The sequence below is a fragment of the Rutidosis leptorrhynchoides genome, chromosome 3 (assembly GCF_046630445.1).
Source record: "Rutidosis leptorrhynchoides isolate AG116_Rl617_1_P2 chromosome 3, CSIRO_AGI_Rlap_v1, whole genome shotgun sequence".
Taxonomy (NCBI): Eukaryota; Viridiplantae; Streptophyta; class Magnoliopsida; order Asterales; family Asteraceae; genus Rutidosis; species Rutidosis leptorrhynchoides.
Window position 1 is genome coordinate 669,861,502 of NC_092335.1, and position 19,532 is coordinate 669,881,033.

Here is a 19,532-nt window from a genome sequence, read left to right on the forward strand (position 1 = left end):
GGATGAGACTTGATAATGCTGGTGAGTTAACATCACAAGCATTTAATGATTATTATATGTCTACAGGGATTGTTGTTGAACATCCAATTGCTCATGTGCATACACAAAATTGGTTTAGCTGAATCAATAGATAAACGCTTGCAGCTAATAACTAGACAATTGAAAATGAGTACAAACTCTCAATATTTATATGGGGACATGTAAATTTACATGATGCGACATTAATTCGCATTAAACCAAGTGCAAGTCATAAATATTCTCCATTACCAATTTAATTTTGGTCGAGAGCCAAATATTTTTCATCTTAGAACATTTGGTTGTGCAGTGTATTTTTAATTGCACCACCACAACAAATGGTTCCTCAAAGAAGGATGGAAATATATGTTTGATATGAAACACCTTCAATCATAAGATATATTGAACCCATGACGGGTGATGTTTTTACATCACGTTTTGCTGATTGTCACTTCAATAAAACATTGTTCCTTAGATTAGGGGGAGAAATGAAAAATAAATAAAATGATGTTTCATGGTGTGAACATCAATTAAGGTATCTTGATCCTCGTACAAAAGAATGTGAAACGAAAGTTAAAAAATAATGCATATGCAAGAACTTGCAAATCGATTACGTAATGCATTTAAAGATACAAAAAGAGTGACTATATCATATATAATAGTAGTAAATGCTCCAGCTCGAATTGAAATTCCAAAAGCTGGCAATAATGTCACTCTTGAGTCTTTGCCACGCATCCGTGGAAGATCAATTGGTTCCGAAGATAAAAATCCTCGAAAATAAAATCAGCTGATAATGAGGTAAAATAAAGTGTTCAAGAAGAACCAAATTTCAATACTCCTTCTGCAGAGGATATTGGTAATAAATACAGAAATTGCAATAAATTATTCAATATTATGGAATCGAAACGGAATGACAAATATTGATGAGAATTTTTCATATAATGACATCATGAATAAATATGATGATCTAGAACCAAAATTTGTCATTAAATGTCAAAATACACATGGCTAAGCTCAATGGAAAGGAGCAATACGAGCTGAATTAGAATCGCTCAATAAAAGAAAAGTTTTCAGATCAATCGTGATCATTTTTAAAGATGTGAAACCTATGGGATACAAATAAATTTTTTTTTTATTCGAAAAAGAAATGAGAAATAAAGTTACAAGATATAAAGCTAGACTTGTTGTTCAAGGTTTTTCTCAAAGACCAGGAATTAATTATGAGAAAACTTATTCTCCTGTTATGGATGCAATTACTTTTAGATACTTAATCAACCTGACAATTTCTAAAAATTTAGAAATGCATCTCATGGATGTTGTGACTGCTTATCTATATGGATCACTTGATAGTGATATATATATATGAAGATACCTGAAGGATTTAAGGTATCAGAAGTAACCAATGCAAAACCCAAAGAAATGTACTCAATCAAGTTACAAAGGTCTTTATATGAGTTGAAACAATCGGGTCGCATGTGGTATAAACGATTAAGTGATTACTTGATAAGCAAAGGGTATACCAATAATCTTATTTGCCCATGTGTATTCATTAAGAAAACAACATCCGGATATGTGATCATAGCCGTTTATGTCGATGATCTTAACATCATAGGTACAAATAAAGAGATCCATGAAGCCATTCAACTTCTAAAGAAAGAATTTGAAATGAAATATCTCGGAAAAACCAAGTATTGCCTTGGTTCGCAAATTGAGCATATGCCTAATGGTTTACTTGTACATCAAACAACTTAACGGAAAAGATTTTAAAACGTTTCAATATGGACAAGGCAAAACCATTAAGCACTCCTATGGTTTTTAGATCACTTAATGTTGACACTAATCCATTTCGTCCCTGTGAAGATCATGAAGATATCCTGGGACCAGAAGTACCATATCTTAGTGCAATTGGAGCTCTTATGTATCTTACAAATTGTACAAGACCTGACATTTCTTTTGCAGTTAATTTGTTGGCAAGGTTCAGCTCAGCTCTACCAAAAGACACTGGAATGGGATCAAACAAATATTTCGATACCTTCGAGGAACTACTGATTTAGAATTATTTTATTCTAACGAATCAAAACAAGATTTGGTTGGTTATGCAGATGCGGGTTATTTATCCGATTCACATAAAGCTAAATCTCAAAATGGATATGTATTACTAAATGGAGGTACCGCAATATCATGGCGTTCTCAAAAACAAACACTTGTTGCAACATCATCAAATCATGCCGAACTGATTGCATTACATGAAGCTGCTCGGGAATATTTTTGGTTGAGATCAATGACACAACTTATTACTGATTCTTGTGGACTAGAACGCGATAAAAGTCCAACAATTATCTATGAAGATAATGCAGCTTGCATAGCACAGATGAAAGAAGGGTATATCAAAAGTGACCGAACACAACACATATCTCCTAGATTCTTCTCATACACTCAAGATCTCATTAAGAACAACCAGATTGAAATGAGATATGTTCAATCCAGCAAAAACTCTGCTGATCTTTTCACCAAAGCACTCCCAACTGCTATTTTCAGAACACACGTTCACAATATTGGTACGAGACATGTTTAAAAGATGTAACAGCTCAGTAATATATACTTGGGGGGAGTCAACTCTATGCTGCACTCTTTTTCTCTTAGCTAAAGTTTTTCCCACTGAGTTTTCTTTAGCAAGGTTTTTAACGAGGCAGTACTAGTTGCTATTTAATAAAATTGTCATTCAAGGGGGAGTGTTATAATATAATATAAATGTAAACAAAGTCAAATATGGATGGCCAATTTTTAGTTTAAATACTACATCAATGTAAGCTTGTAAACACACAATAATTTCATAATCAAAATTCTGTACTTATTCTCATTTTCTTTGTTCATGAATATTAGTAAATAAGTCTTGCTTGCAAAAGTATAGACCATAATATAATAATTATAATTATGTAGTAACAATAATTGGAATTCTAACAGATTATATCAATATCAAGTACAGTAGTAATTTTACTATTTTACGTGAAATTCATTTTTTTATTTTTATTGTTAATAACTTGAAACTAATATCCGATATGTACCAAACTCTGCAACTTGCACACGAGTATATTGATGTTTCCCAACTTTATCACCTGTTCTTCTAGAGTACACATCCGTGCATCGATTCCCTCTCACATATACACGCTTTCCCCTTTTTAAATCAGTCAATCAAAAATTAATAAACATAAACCCTAAAATCAAAAGCCCCCAAAATCAGCTCTTCTCTCTACTAATCCAATTTATATATCCAGTTAACTACTTTTTTTTTTTTAAAATTGTTCTGTGGCTAATTAGATTTATTTATACTTAATTTCGTTAGTCGTTTTAAATAAATTGCATTGCTTTAAGCCTTTAAGTTCGCAATGGTTCCTTGGGGCGGAGTAACTTGTTGTTTGAGTGCTGCTGCTCTTTATCTCCTTGGACGAAGTAGTGGAAAGTAATATTTCATCAAAACCTAACTTTTATGATTTATTATGTTCTTATAACTGATTTTCAGTTGATCTGTTAGTGATTGTGTTTGAATCATGGTTTAGGGATGCTGAGGTTCTTAAATCTGTAACTCGAGTTAATCAATTGAAGGATTTAGGTTAGTAGTCTCATGCATTTCATGCTTATCCGTTTATTAAAACGTATTTTGTTTCACATTTTTGAAGTGATTGATTGTTTGTGAGTTGTAAAATTATAATGAGAAAAAAGTGATTCGATTTATTGTTATGTACAGTTATTGTTCAAAAGCTTTCATCCTGTTCATGTGAATATGATTTTTTACAACGTAGGCCATTACAATTGCAAGTTTTTTCTGCTTCCTTAACAGTTAACACCTAGAATTGTAATATTGTTAGCCAAAAATGTATCTTTGTGAACATCATTGAAAAATATGAGTTGTTAATAATCTGCTCTTCTGCATTTCAGCACAATTACTAGAAGCTGCGAACAAAGTTTTGCCCTTTGTCGTGACAATATCTGGTAGAGTTAGTTCAGATACTCCAATCAACTGTGAGTATAGTGGTTTACGAGGAGTAATTGTGGAGGAGACGGTAATGATTCAATTAAAATGCATACACCAACACACACACACACATACCGCGACTTGTTCAAGTTACCCGTGAGGGTCGAATTACTTTTTGTCCAAAAGTTACAGTTTTTTGGGTCGCAAGTATGACAACTAAATTGTTTTGTTTCATAATAATCTTTACATATTGAATATGTTTTGTTTTGGGAAAATTACATCTTGGACGAAGTATGACTATTAAGTTGTTTTGTTTTAGCTTTTGTTATTATTATTATTATTACTTCACCAGTTAAACATTAAACATAAATCTGAATTGAAGCAATTTTAGGTAATGGGTTGTAAGCACTAGGTACCACATTTAATATGCTTTATGGTTTTATGAGCACTGAGAAAGTTTAAGGCGCCTTACTTTATTACCATTTTCAGGCAGAGCAACACTTTTTGAAACATAATGATGCTGGTTCATGGATTCAAGATTCTGCACTTATGCTATCAATGTGTAAAGAGGTTCCTTGGTACTTGGTAAGCACTAAGCAGTTGTAATTTTTTACTCAACTGGTCTTTGGTAATCATAATACCTATATTCACCTGGTATAACTTGAAGACTCTAAAAGTGGATATATCTATTATATTTCTTTTAGTAAAGGTGACGGTACCCAGACAAACTATATACATAATGAAAATGCGAACATACTTGGAAGTGAACACGTATGTATACCTTTTGTTGTGGGTCAATGCAGGTTGGGCTGACTTGCCAATACCTTTCTATCTGTAATTTTATATCTCATAAATTATTTTAAAAACAATTGCATAAGCTGTTATTAAAATATAGATATTATTATATATATGTGAAAGGAATTTGCAATATGTAAACTCACAAGAGTATACAACTGTCTGTTATGTTATCAGACTGATTGACTCATTTCATTTTTGTGGTTAACATCAATAGTTTGTACCCATCTCACTTATTAGCAGTAGAATTGAAGTATATCAATCAATGTGACTCTTTATTACATAAACGTGTTTTTTCTAAAAGGGATTTTTTTTTTTTTTTTTTTTGCTTACATCAATGTGTTGAATTTACCCCCAAAAACGTTGAATTTTTTGTATTAGGATGATGGAAGTGCGCGTGTATTTGTTGTTGGAGCACGTGGTGCTGCTGGTTTGGTATTAACTGTTGGGAGTGAAGTGTTTGAGGAGTCCGGACGGTCACTTGTTCGTGGAACATTAGACTATTTGCAAGGTCTAAAGGTAATGTTTTAATGTGTTATAATTTATTTATTCTTGCACATGCAAGTGAATGCACTTTTCAGTTATTGGTTATGTAACAATATCACTGTTTTGAAGATGCTTGGAGTCAAACGAATTGAACGTGTTCTTCCAACGGGCACCCCATTGACGGTTGTTGGCGAGGTATGTTGTTTTCATGCGATTTGATAAATTTTGCACTAGCTAAATTAAAGAATACTTTTTTAGTACACTTGTTGGTTTGATCTTTTTTGAAAATAATGTTCACCAAAGTTGCTTTTAAATATATAAGACGACGTTCTTAAATAATACTCGACTTGTAATTAATGGAAGACGCTAGCCAAATTCGGATAGTTTGTTTGCATTAAAAGTAATATTGGCTCTGATCTTAAATATTTGGTTTTGGTTCGCGATGATAATGTGGATATAGTTGCAATTTGCCTTTCTTTTTTGAAAATAATGTTCACCAAAGTTGCTTTTAAATATATAAGACGACGTTCTTAAATAATACTCGACTTGTAATTAATGGAAGACGTTAGCCAAATTCGGATAGTTTGTTTGCATTAAAAGTAATATTGGCTCTGATCTTAAATAGTTGGTTTTGGTTCGCGATGATAATGTGGATATAGTTGCAATTTGCCTTTCTAATACTCCAAAAGTCAAAAGGACATTAAGTAAGCATGCATTTGTTGTTAACTATGATTATATGAATCTAAATCTATTTGCTGGATTGAATTTACCCTTTATATATATTTTTAAGAGATCTTATTTTTATTGGTCCCATTATTCTTTTGTGAAACTTCATTTAGAGTCTTTTCTTGAATTGCAGGCTATTAAAGATGACATTGGAACTGTTCGGATACAACGGCCTCTGAAAGGCCCATTTTATGTCTCTCACAAAACCATTGATCAACTCATTGCAAATCTCGGGAAATGGGCCAGGTTATCTTCTATTCACATTTGTTTAATATAAACTTTTTTATTTATTATTTATTATCCTTCTAAGTTTTACTGATAATACTGCTCATTCTAGGTGGTACAAGTATGCCTCAATGAGCTTCGCTGCGTTTGGTTTTTACCTGATTGCTAAGCATGCTTTTCAGTACATAATGGAAAGAAAACGCCATTGGGAGTTGAAGAAGAGGTATGAGTAGTGTCGGTAAAAATTTTCATCTGGCACATTCACTTATAAATGGGCTGGTTTGTGTTATGTTTTGTCTCTAATGGGTCAAACATAAATTTTAAAAGTTAGTTAAAGAGGAAATGGTTTAAAAGTCCCTCAATGTATATTTTAGGCGGCATACGATCTAAAAGATTTAAAACAGAGAAAACTGTTCATAGCATATTATATTAACACACTAATAAGTTATAAGTTATAATAAATAATAATAATAATAATAATAATAATAACAATAACGACGACGACGACGACGACGACGACGACGACGACGACGACGACGACGACGACGACGACGACGACGACGACGACGACGACGACGACGACGACGACGACGACGACGACGACGACGACGACGACGACGACGACGACGACGACGACGACGACGACGACGACGACGACGACGACGACGACGACGACGACGACGACGACGACGACGACGACGACGACGACGACGAGAAAGATTTTGGGTCAACCAGACAGGTTTTAAGCCACACAAAAATTACCAATTGTGATCTCCTGCCTAGACCATTTTGAAACCTTACAGTTTTTAGTCTATATACAAGTCGAAAACGTTACAAATGAAAAATTTGGAACTGATAGTAACTCTTTACCACCTTTTTTTATAATTTTGTGATGAAATGAAGTGTTCTTTTAATTTATACATCTAAATGCAGAGTTCTTGATGCAGCAGCCAAAAAAACAAATTCAGATAACGAAGGTTAGTTCATCTGTTTGATATTCATGAGCTTAGTCCTTGAGAACGATGTTTCTCTGTTCTAACAAAAAGGTCCTCTTCGACCGTTAACAAATAACTTTCAGGCTCAAATGGTAATAAGACAGAAAGTGGAATCAATGGTACCCGAAAGGATGGGCAAATGCCTGATATATGCGTCATATGCCTCGAGCAGGAGTACAATTCTGTTTTTGTCCCGTAAGTTTTCATAAATTTTTTATATTCCTTCTTTTAGAAAAATTTCTTATAGTTCTTACTATTTTACAAGGTTTTTGACTGATCACATTGCCACACAGTATATAATTTTGGAATATCATTATCATTATTAGTATTAGTATTAGTATTAAAAAAGATAAATTAGTATAATGGTCCATGTGGTATACCTTAAATTATGAATCTCATCTCTAGGTTGGGTATTGTGCGCCCCTTGACCGGGGTTCCGTTTCACTGATTGTCCCTTTTCCTATTGGTTGCTAAATTTGTTTGTCAACTCGCATCACATGTCTCATACAAGGGTAAATTACTTTTCCCAGGGATAGGGTGTGTAAATGTTCAACTAAGATTTTAAATTACTTAACACGTGGAAGCGTTATATATGTTTATCAAAACATTAGTAACTAATCATTAACTGAATTTTGCAACTTCAACTCACAGTAATCAGATCCAAAACGCAAATCCATGCACGCTGATATCGCCAAATATATACATGTTTTACACGTCCAATCATAGCAATAATTTGAGCAAGAAACGAAGAAAAGTCCAAGAGTTATGAAAGAAGGTGGTTTTGAGTATTTTAGAGGCTAAAAGATGTTTATTGATTAAGTTTGAAAGTAAGCAATTTTTAGAAAGTTAGAGTTTAAAAATCGAACAACGAGTGTACATTAGGGAGACTTCACGTTTCAGCATGGTTCCTCGAGTTTCAGTATCCTCGCGGAACGCGAGGATGGTTTTACCAGAACGCGAAAAGGTTGGAAATCACCTTTTCGCGTTCTCGTAAAACCATCCTCGCGTTCCGCGAGGATACTGAAACTCGAGAACCATGCCGAAACGAGGTCTCCCTTATGTACACTCGTTGTTCGATTTTAAAAAAAACTTTCTCCAATTTGCTTTCTTTCTTTCAAACTTGATCAATAAGCATCCTTTATCCTCTAAAATACTCAAAAACATCTTTTTTCATAACTCTTGAACTTTTCTTCGTTTCTTGCTAAAACATAATCAAAATGAGATCGATATTGCCATGATTGGACGTGTAAAACTTGTATATATTTGGCGATATCAAAATCCCCCATACTCGAACCTTGCTTGTCCTCAAGCAAGACTAAACTCAAAAACAAATTTTCTCTTCAACTTTGACAAACATCTTCTCAATTGAACTTTCATAGAACTCTCGAACTCAACAATTACCAAATGCTTCATACGGGTGGAATTGAGTTATAAGGTGGTGTGCCATTCCACAGTTGTCTTCGGTTCAAGACAAGAACACTACTTCCTCACGCGTCCATTTATCTCTTGTGATCTAGAGTAAGCACAATTGGAAGAATGGTCATGGTTAAAGTCCCATGTGACTTGGTACAATCGTTTTAGCTTGGCCCCAAAAGGCTTTCGTTTATGGTTTTAGCACCCAAGAAGGCTCTAATGTACGGGTTAACCGCGACTTAAGGCATGTGTATTCAAAGTTATCCCGATAACGAACAACACGAACACCATACTAACCCAATATATTACCTTTCGTTAAACTACCTCTCGGTTTCATCGAGAAGCGATGGGAAATCACTTGTCAATTGTGAGAGTTTAGTATCATCCACAGCCAATCTCAGTGACATAAGAGCATGTATCAAACCCTAATAAAATCTCTCCGGGATAGGAGAAAGATGGGAAGGATACAAGAATGACATTTTGTACATTTCAATTCATGGGTTACAACGGCGAAGACAATGCTATCGCATGGTATAAAACTTGCTCCAGCTTTACACTGTAATCAGTCATGCACTGGATAGCGGCCCGAATTACCCCACTAAGCAATTTTGGGTTGAAGGTTCAAGACCCTCTCTTCTCACGGTACCTTTACATCTTAAAATGATGGTGGTATGAAATGATATAGTTCAGGAAGGAAGTATGCTATACCAAGTAAAACAACACTCAGGAAGTATGCTATATCAAGTAAAACAACACTCAGAATACTTTACTTCTTATTAAGATGAAAAGAAACATCCTTTCAAAAAGTAGCTCAGTTTTGTTCAAAAATTGTTTTAAACTTCAGCCAAAAATTTTAAAAGCGGGTGAAAAACGTGATCAAAGAAAATTCACGAGAATTTAAGTCTCCCGCCGCACTTAAGATCATGTAATGTCCCCATTTACATGAAATCAGATAAAATAAAAAAAATTCGAGGGAACAAAAGTGAAAAGAGAAGAAAAGAAAACCCGAAATTTTTAGATCAACAGATCGTGGAAAGAAGGTGCACGATGGCGTTGGACTGACTGCCAGCATAAGAACATCGGCATCCACTCGATCATCATTACACATCAATTATAAGCAAGTAAGTTGCTGAACTTAATGTCAGTCTTTAAAAGATAAACACATTCCATCATAACCTTGTATCAAACAAAGATAGTACCATAACATGCATAGGGTAGTGGGGTGGTACTACCAAAGTACTTAACGCCCCACCTAATTAATCCACCTACTAAGTACATCACACAAATATAGTTAAGTTACAGACATCATGAAAATAGAAATAAAATACGAAGTCTAACATGCCCATACAAATCCATCAATAATAATAATAAGCATCTCCATACGGGCCACCACGTCCTAGGCGCTAGATTCCCTGATTGGGATGTGAGCTCGAAGATGCCCGCTGAGTCATCATCTCATCCATTATTACATGAGCTGCATCCCTGTCATAAATCCGCAAGGGAGCCGTGGACTCTGGCGACCAAGGCTCACGCGTACCATAAGGAGTAAATATGACATTAGGAGAGTACAACTCCATGTTATGCCGACGCCAATCATGATGATACAACACTTCGCTAATACCGTATGTAGTCTGACTCTCCACTCTACCTTTAATCTCCCCATTATAGATCTGCATATTCCGCATTTGCTCCATCTAAGTCCCAGTTAGTCGGTCTTGGTCCCCTATTACCCTGTCGATTACTCGGCTCAGTCGATTACTCGGCTCAGGTACATCATGGTCACCTTCAACCATCTCCTCATCATTAGCTTCCACATGTTCAACCCGTCGACGACATCTTACTTGGAATGGAATCGCCCTCTGATGCTCAATCGAAATCACCTTAACACCTTTGAATATACTCTCACCATCTCACCAACTACACTGACATCCATAACAATCATCTCCAAATCATCCCTAGCAAAATTAAAGGTATATGCGATACGGGTAATGAAGTGACCCCCTCGTATCGGGCTATTAGAACGTAGCCCACTTGTTTCAAGAAATACGCAACCCAATAAGCGATAGAAACCGTTCTTTTAAGTCTAAACTGGTGAAGGTACCAATCTGGTAAGGACATTTTCTCATTCCCATTCCGAGGATGAGTAATTGTATGGGCAATCATGCGGTAAGGAGCTCGGAGTCCCAAATTAGTGATATGACTACAAGTGCAATTACTTGGACTCCACTTTATACCGTCAGGTGCTAATTCTCCCCAACTTTCGAACCGGATCAAAGACTCGCGGGTCATGAATTTCACTCACTTTCTCGGCATTTGTAATACATTTGAAGTAAGGACACCTCATTTCGTCACCCGTGTAGATTCCCAAACACCAGGCTAGGGACATTTTTCGATTGACCCCTCCTAGCCTAAATTACATAAAATTCGGATCATCCGCATCTCTTGAATTTTGCTTAAACTCGTATGTTGCGTAGATCTCAACAACCAGTTCCCTATAGATTATCTCGTTCAAACTGAAGAAAGCTACCCAATCATTATACACCTCAGATTTCCATTCAAACATTCCATAATTTCTTGTTGTAAACCCCCTTGTTCCAAAGGAGACCAATCAACTACTCGGTGTGGTTCAAACTCCTTTCGCATAAGTTCACCTACATCTGCCCTACGCCTTTCCGCATCATTTCCATTACCCGTAAATCTCAAATACGGATGAAGACCTGCAGATGAAGAAGATCTAGAAGAATCTCATCCGCCTCTCTGTAAAATATCATCACAACAAAAGTATATTCCAATGGATACGTTAGCGTTAGTCATAAAACAATTACCTAACACCTTCAAACACGTAATAGTCACATAGTTTCAAAGTTCACTTAGCATCATGCTCAAAGCCTTAAAGTAATCGAGTAAATGTTGCATTTTCAAAAGCATCATGCAACTCAACAAAGACAATTCCCACAAATCATGAAGTCATAACAATAAAATCACCCTTTCATGGTAAGAAACATTTAAACTATATGATGATTCATATGCAATTTTAAACTCAAAAGTCAAAGCAAGTCAACACAATTCATCATAAACACATACAGAGTCTAAAAATGTAATTCACAAAGTAAGCATGGAGTCTAAACACATCACTAACATAAACATTCCCTACCTAAAAGTCAAACCGAATCTCAGCCAACAAAGTCAAAGTCCCCAATTCTCATGAACCCTAAAAATCAAAATAGCAATCTAAACAATCAAAACATGGATTCTTGGCAATATGAACATGTATAATGAACAAACAATACTCAATTTCATCTAAAACATCTCAATTGATCCCGAAAATTCGAAATCTCCAATTACACATAGTTATGAACTTTAGAAATTAAATCATGAAATTAAAGAACAACAAGCATGATAATCAAAGTGTAAACATGTTAAACATAAATAATCATCAACAAATTCGGTCATAATTAGACAAGAACACCCCCACACTTGTTCATCTCATAAACCCAAGAGATTACCATGAAATTAACACTAAAAAGTAAGAAAACAAGTAACAGTTATGTTAGATCATACCCCATACATGTTTGATTGTAAGATTATAGTAAAAAACTTAAGGAAATTGTAGATTTGAAGATGAGTTTTCGTGGGTTTTAGGACAGAAAAACGTAAGTGTGAAAGGGGAATGAGGAATGAATTGTGAAAAGTAAAAAACTCGATTTTTGGGACCTGAAAATTTCCGCGTTTCAATACTTGCCCTCGCATTTGAAACAAGATTTCGCGAAACGCGAGCCTAGCCCAGGTTTTAAAATAGGAGTTTTTCACTTTTTCAAAATTCATTCCTCATTCCTTTTTTCAAACTTACGTTTTTCTGCCCTAAAACCCACGAAAACTTATCTTCAAATCTACGATTCCTCAAGTTTTTCACTCTAATCTTACAATCAAACATGTCTAGGGTATGATCTAACACCACTCTTACTTGTTTTCTTACTTTTTAGTGTTTCATGGTAATCTCTTCGGTTTATGAGATGAACAAGTGTGAGAGTGTTCTTGTCTAATTATGGCCGAATTTATTGATGATTATGTATGTTTAACATGTTTACACTTATTGTGCTTTAATTTCATGATTTAATTTCTAAGGTTCATAAGTATGTATTACTTTTTAGTGTTTCATGGTAATCTCTTCGGTTTATGAGATGAACAAGTGTGAGAGTGTTCTTGTCTAATTATGGCCGAATTTATTGATGATTATGTATGTTTAACATGTTTACACTTAGATTATTGTGCTTTAATTTCATGATTTAATTTCTAAGGTTCATAAGTATGTATAACTGGAAATTTCGAATTTTTGGTATCAATTGAGATGTTTTAGATGAAATTGAGTATTGTTTGTTCATTGTACATGTTCTAATTGCCATGAGTCCATGCTTTGATGGTTTAGATTTGCTATTTTGATTTCTAGGGTTCATGAGAATTGGGGACTTTGACTTTATTGACCGAGTTGACTTAGTTTGACTTTTAGATTGGGAATGTTTATGCTAGTGATGTGTTTGGACTCCATGCTTACTTTGTGGATTACATCTTTAAAGTCTATACGTGTTTATGATGAATTGTGTTGACTTGTTTTGACTTTTGAGTTTTAAATTGCATATGAATTATCATGTAGGTTGAATGTTTATTACCATGAAATAGTGCATTTATTGTTATGACTTCATGATTTGTGGGAATTGTGTTTGCTGAGTTGCATGATGCTTGTGAAAATGCAACATTTACTCGATTAATTTAAGGCTTTGAGCATGATGCTAATTGAACTTTGCAACAATGACTATTACGTGTTTGAAGGTGTTGGGTAATTGTTTTTATGACTAACGCTAACATATCCATTGCGATACACTTTTATTGTGATGATGATCTTCTTCATGTGCAAGTCTTCATCCGTATTTGAGATTCACGGGTAGGGCAGACGAACTTACGCGAAAGGAGCTTGAACTACACCGAGTACTTGATTGGTCTCCTTTGATAGTCTATAGGGAACTGGTTGTTGACTTCTATGCAACTTAAGAGTTTAAGCAAACTCCCTTAATTTTATGCGGACGATCCGAATTTTATGCAATTTAGGCTAGGAGGGGTCAATAAAAAAATGTCACCTTTTTTAGCTAGCCTGTTCTTTGGGCATCTACCTTTAATTTTGCTAGGGATGGTTTGGAGAGGATTGTTATCGATGCCAATATAGTTGGTGAGAGTATATTCAAAGGTGATTTCGATTGAGCATCAGAGGGTGATCCCATTCCGAGTAAGACGTCGTTGAACAGGTGGAAGCAGATGACGAGGAGATGGTTGAAGGTGACCATGATGCACCTGAGCCGAGTAATCGACAGGGTAATAGGGGACCAAGACCGACTAACTGGGACTTAGATGGAGCAAATGCGGAATATGCAGATCTATAACGGGGAGATTAAAGGTAGAGTGGAGAGTCAGACTACATACGGTATTAGCGAGGTGTTGTATTATCATGATTGGCGTCGGCATAACATGGAGTTGTACTCTCCTAATGTCATATTTACTCTTTATGGTACGCGTGAGGCTTGGTCACCAGAGTTCACGGCTCCCTTGCGGGTTTATGACAGGGATGCAGCTGATGTAATATTGGATGAGATGATGACTCAGCGGGCATCTTCGAGCTCACATCCCAATCAGGGAATCTAGCGCCTAGGACGTGGTGGCCCGTGTGGAGATGATTATTATTATTATTGATGGATTTGTATGGGCATGTTAGACTTCGTATTTTATTTCTATTTTCATGATGTCTGTAATATGTGGATTTATTAGGTGGGGCGTTTGGTACTTTGGTAGTACCACTTCACTACCCTATGCATGTTATGGTACTATCTTTGTTTGATACAAGGTTATGATGAAATGTGTTTATCGTTTAAAGACTGACGTTAAGTTCAACAACTTACTTGCTTATGATTGATGAGTAATGATGATCGAGTGGATACCGATGTTCTTATGCTGGCAGTCAGTTCAGCGCGTGCACCTTCTTTCCGCGATCTCTTGATCTAAAATTTCGGGGTTTGCTTTTCTTTTCTTTTCACTTTTGTTCCCTCGAATTTTTCATTTTATCTGATTTCATTTCAATGGGGACATTACATGATCTTAAGTGTGTGGGGAGAGATAAATTCTCGTGAATTTTCTTTGATCACGTTTTTCACCCGATTTTAATTTTTTTTTTGTTGAATTTAAAAACAGTTTTCGATCAAAACCGAGCTACTTTTTGAAAGGATCCTTTTCCATCCTAATAGTAAGTAAAGTCTTCTGAGTGTTGTTTTACGTGATATATCATACTTCCTAAACTATATCATTTCATATCAACATCATTTTAAGATGTAAAGGTGGGTCTTGAACCTTCAACCCGAAATTGCTTGATAGGGTAAATCTGGGCCGCTGTCCAGTGCATCATGCACTGATATACAGTGTAAAGTTGGAGTAGGTTTTATATAGCGCGATAGCATTGTCTTCGCAGTTGTAACCCATGAATTGAAATGTACAAAATGTCATTCCTGTATCATTCCCATCTTTCTCCTATCTCAGAGAGATTTTGTTAGTGTTTGATTCTTGCTCTTATGTCGCTGATTATTAAGATTGGCTGTGGATGACACTAAACTCTCACAATTGACAAGTGCTTTTCCATCGCTTCTCGTTGAAACCGAGAGGTAGTTTACCGAAAGGTTATATACTGGGTTAGTATGTTGTCCGTGTGGTTCGTTATAGGGACAACTTTAAATACACATGCTTAAGTCGCGGTTAAACCGTACATTAGAGCCTTCTTGGGTGTTAAAACCATAAACGATAACCTTTTGGGACCAACGCCAAAACGGTTGTACCAAGTCACATGGGACTTTAACCATGACTCTTCTTCTAATTGTGCTTACTCTAGATCACAAGAGATAAATGGACGCATGAGGAAGTAGTACTGTTGTCTTGAACTCGAAGACAACTATGGAATGACACACCACCTTATAACTCAGTTCCACCCGTATGAAGCATTTGGTAATTGTTGAGTTCGAGACTTCTATGAAAGTGCAATTGGGAAGATGTTTGTCAAAGTTGAAGAGAAGATTTGTTTATGAGTTTAGTCTTTGTTTGAGGACAAGCAAGGTTCAAGTATGTGAGATTTTGATATCGTCAAATATATACATGTTGTACACGTCCAATCATGGCAATATCGATCTCAGTTTGCTTATGTATGAGCAAGAAACGAAGAAAGTTCAAGAGTTATGAAAGAAGGTGGTTTTGAGTATTTTAGAGGCTAAAGGATGTTTATTGATCAAGTTTGAAAGAAAGAAAGCAAATTGGAGAAAGTTCGAGTTAAAAAATCGAACAACGAGTGTACATCAGGGAGACCTCGCGTTTGAGCATGGTTTTCGAGTTTCACGAGTTTCAGTATCCTCGCGGAACGCGAGGATGGTTTTACCGGAACGCGAAAAAGTGTTTTTCCAGCCTTCGATCCCTGCCAGATATCTCTCACGTTTCATGTTCTCGAGTTTTGATAGCCTCGCGAAACGCGTGGCATTCAGATTTTTGGAAACATTGTAAATACTTCAATTAAACCCAACCTAAGCGGCAACTTTTTAGTTATGAATTTTTTCCCCAAGGTTACGAATTTTTTCCCCAAGGCTACGAATTTTCAAGGGTTTTGAAGATTAGTTATTCAAGTTTATTACTTTCATCATTGTTAACAATTGGTATTTTATTTCCCCATTAATTTTAGTTTTGTAATCATGAAGTCTTCTATCTTTAATTATTTCATTATTATTTGCACTTTAAATATGCTAGGCTAGTTCATTAGTGTGTTTGCTTGAATGTGAGTTACACTATTGAGATGCAATTTATGCTTTAACACTTAGGTTATTTAGACAATTAGATAAGTGATTTCAAGTGATTGTGTCATATGTTTAATTGGTAATCATGTGTTTCAAGTGATTATTATAGTTTGGGTTTTACGTGAGTTTAATTCAAATCAAGTCTCATTAATTTTATCAAATATAGTTTAATCTTTTGAAGAAGGTTTACTTGAGTTTATTGACTTTAATTGATTTAGGCTTTGTGAGAAGTCATAAAACTATATTCTAGGCATAATAATCGGTAATAATTGTAAAAGAACAATCCGTATCGATAGTGATCATTCAAGTAGAAACCTAGACACTGCTTTCTCTTTATTGGTTAATTCATTTATTACTTCACGTTATTTCGTTATTTGAAATTGAAACTCAAAACTCCCCTTTTATACTTTAGGATAATTACTAGTTTTTAGAATCTTAATTAAACTGCTCTATGTGGAATGAACCGGTCAATTTACTTGTTAGTTACTGCATGATCGGGTTTAGTTGCCTCATATTGTGTGAAAATTGTTAAGTTTTTAGGTAGTTATCTAAGGTACGATTTCACATATCACACGTAGGGACGACATCGGGTCGGGTTTGGGCCGGGTTTGAGCCGGATTTTTGGTGATCTCGTACCCGAAGCCGATTAAAAACATTTGTCCTAAACCCGGACGCACATACGTCGGGTCCCCATTTAGTCACTAACTAGCGGGTAAACGGGTTTCCCCACGGGTATCTGGGTCCCCATTTACTTACGAACTATCGAGTAAAAAGGTTACTACACGAGTATTCGAGTCTTTTTTCAGGTATACGGGCCGGGTTATCAGGTTTATGGGCCGGCTATATGGACTCAGGTATTTTTACGTGTATACGGGCCAGGTAATCGGGTTTGTGTCTAAAACCATACCTGGACCCGGACCCGCGAAAAATATAAAAAACATCCCCATACCCAGCCCAAGACCCATTTACCCGGCCCGGCCCGAACCCGACCCAAAAATATCGGGTTTCGGGTTTCCCATCGGGTACGGGTTTTTTTGCCATCCATAAATTTACACGCCTTGAGTTAACGCAAATCCATACACTTGTTAACATTTTTTCTTTTCGTCTGAGATATTTGTGTATTCGTAATATGAAATTAACGAACTGTTAATGGTTTGCAGGTGTGGTCATATGTGTTGTTGTGTGACATGCTCTTCACACTTAACAAGTTGTCCGTTATGTCGAAGTCGAATCGGGCAGGTGGTGAAGACCTTCCGTCATTGAAAAATTGGCTGCTTTGCAAATACAAGCACGAGTAATTGTGATCTTAAGGTCAAACTGATACTTTTGTTGACCATGAATTCAATACGTGGTCTTGCAAATTCCTCTTCGCATCTCTTTCAATGCATTTTGCTGGTGAACTCTTATTTTTTTCATCTTCTCAATAAAACTAGCATCAGTTGTATATTAAATGTCACTCCGTACATGTCATCTTTTCAAATTCTTCTCATTAACTCAATGGTGTAAATATATATTTCTAGCAATGATCAAGTTTTTCTAAGAGGAAATAAGATCACACAGATATTAGTCGAATGCTAAACGTATTATTCAACATAAAATGTACAGGCAAAGTAGCAACTATGTTATAGACTTATAGGAGCGATTGGTAAACAGTATATTGCTTGTCTGTTTCGATGATGATTTATTAAGGTTTCATTTAAGCATCATTAGAAGGGATGGTCTGTCCTATCCGAACACTATGCATACCACCATCCGATTGGGTTTGAAAAACTAATGGTCCACATTTATCTACATTAAGACGTGTTTTTTGCACATGTTAGAAACAAGATAGTGCTATCTGGTTTTACATAGGAGGATTCGGCATCTATATTTGGTGTCAAGTCATGGACCTTTGCGGATAGTGGTGTTATACTAGTGAGAAAGTAACCACTATCGAATTATTGGTTGTAAAGTGTCAATATTCCATACAGTAGATGATAATTAGGCTAAGGTAGTAAACTTTTTGAACGTTACATATTACATATTTACATTTACACTTACATTATAATCTAGTTATAATTATAAATTCTTCAGCTTTTGTTGTCAGGCTTGAAAAGGTTTTCCAGAATCTGATTCTGCACATTTGATAATTGGCCATTAACAGATTGTAACATCAGAAAAAGATGGAATTTGATTCTTTACCCATACCCAATATAGTAATATTACTTTGAAATTTATAATTAGAATACTTCCTAGTTACCCTTTGAGAGGAACCCTATGCTAATCTCTTTTCACATCATTCATAATGTGTAGCTAACTATATATCGGTTAGTTAAGCTTTAATATTAGTTAGACATAAGCAAGATAAGTTACGGAGTATCTTCCTTTGACCTGTAAACTTCGTTCTATATAGTTTATGTGGTATTTATGGTTAAGAACACTATTATCACAATAATAATCAAAACTAGCCAATAAAATGATGTGTGAGATTTTACACATATAGATAGACTTTGAAATGTTGTGAAAGTCGCTAGCCGTGGACTATTCTGACGTTGACCAACTTTGACTTTAGCTGTTTTTGACCTAATAAATCGACTTTTACTGATTAGATCCAACTTTTGAACGATTTTGACCCGTTGACTGGTGACTTTTGACCGAATTGGCCTCGAACTAGTTCATAATTCAGACTAGTTTACTTCTCTTGTTTAAGGTTTATGCATTTTCTTTTTAGATAACTCTTGCCCTCCTATGTGATGACGTTGACCAGTTGGAGATTAAAATGATCTGTTGCCAGATTCTTATGCTTAGAATATATTGTAGGTACCCTTACACGAGAATCTTAATCGAACCTTTTATGACATTTTCAATACGCACACTTTGAAACTATTAATCAATTGACCTGTTATTCCTAATTTGTTCGCTTCACTTGTCTCATAAATAGCCACACATTGTTACCAAATTGCTTCATATCACAGTCTTACTTTACCCGATGGCGAAAGATCAATCAAGCAAAAGCCTTTCAAGGAATTCATATCTTGAGAAGATATCTAAAGTCAC

The 19,532-nt window shown here is 35.5% G+C and overlaps 1 protein-coding gene across 1 annotated transcript; it reads left to right on the top strand.

The window, feature by feature from the left end:
- Positions 1–3,112: 3,112 nt before the first annotated feature.
- On the top strand, positions 3,113–18,057 carry LOC139899339 (E3 ubiquitin-protein ligase SP1). Its single transcript, XM_071882169.1, has 11 exons — positions 3,113–3,475; positions 3,573–3,625; positions 3,952–4,076; positions 4,478–4,573; positions 5,165–5,302; positions 5,399–5,464; positions 6,129–6,241; positions 6,333–6,443; positions 7,154–7,197; positions 7,299–7,410; positions 17,657–18,057. Exons 1-11 carry the CDS (start codon positions 3,402–3,404, stop codon positions 17,757–17,759), a joined length of 1,035 nt encoding a protein of 344 aa, XP_071738270.1. The 5' UTR covers positions 3,113–3,401; the 3' UTR covers positions 17,760–18,057.
- The last annotated feature ends 1,475 nt before the right edge of the window (positions 18,058–19,532 follow it).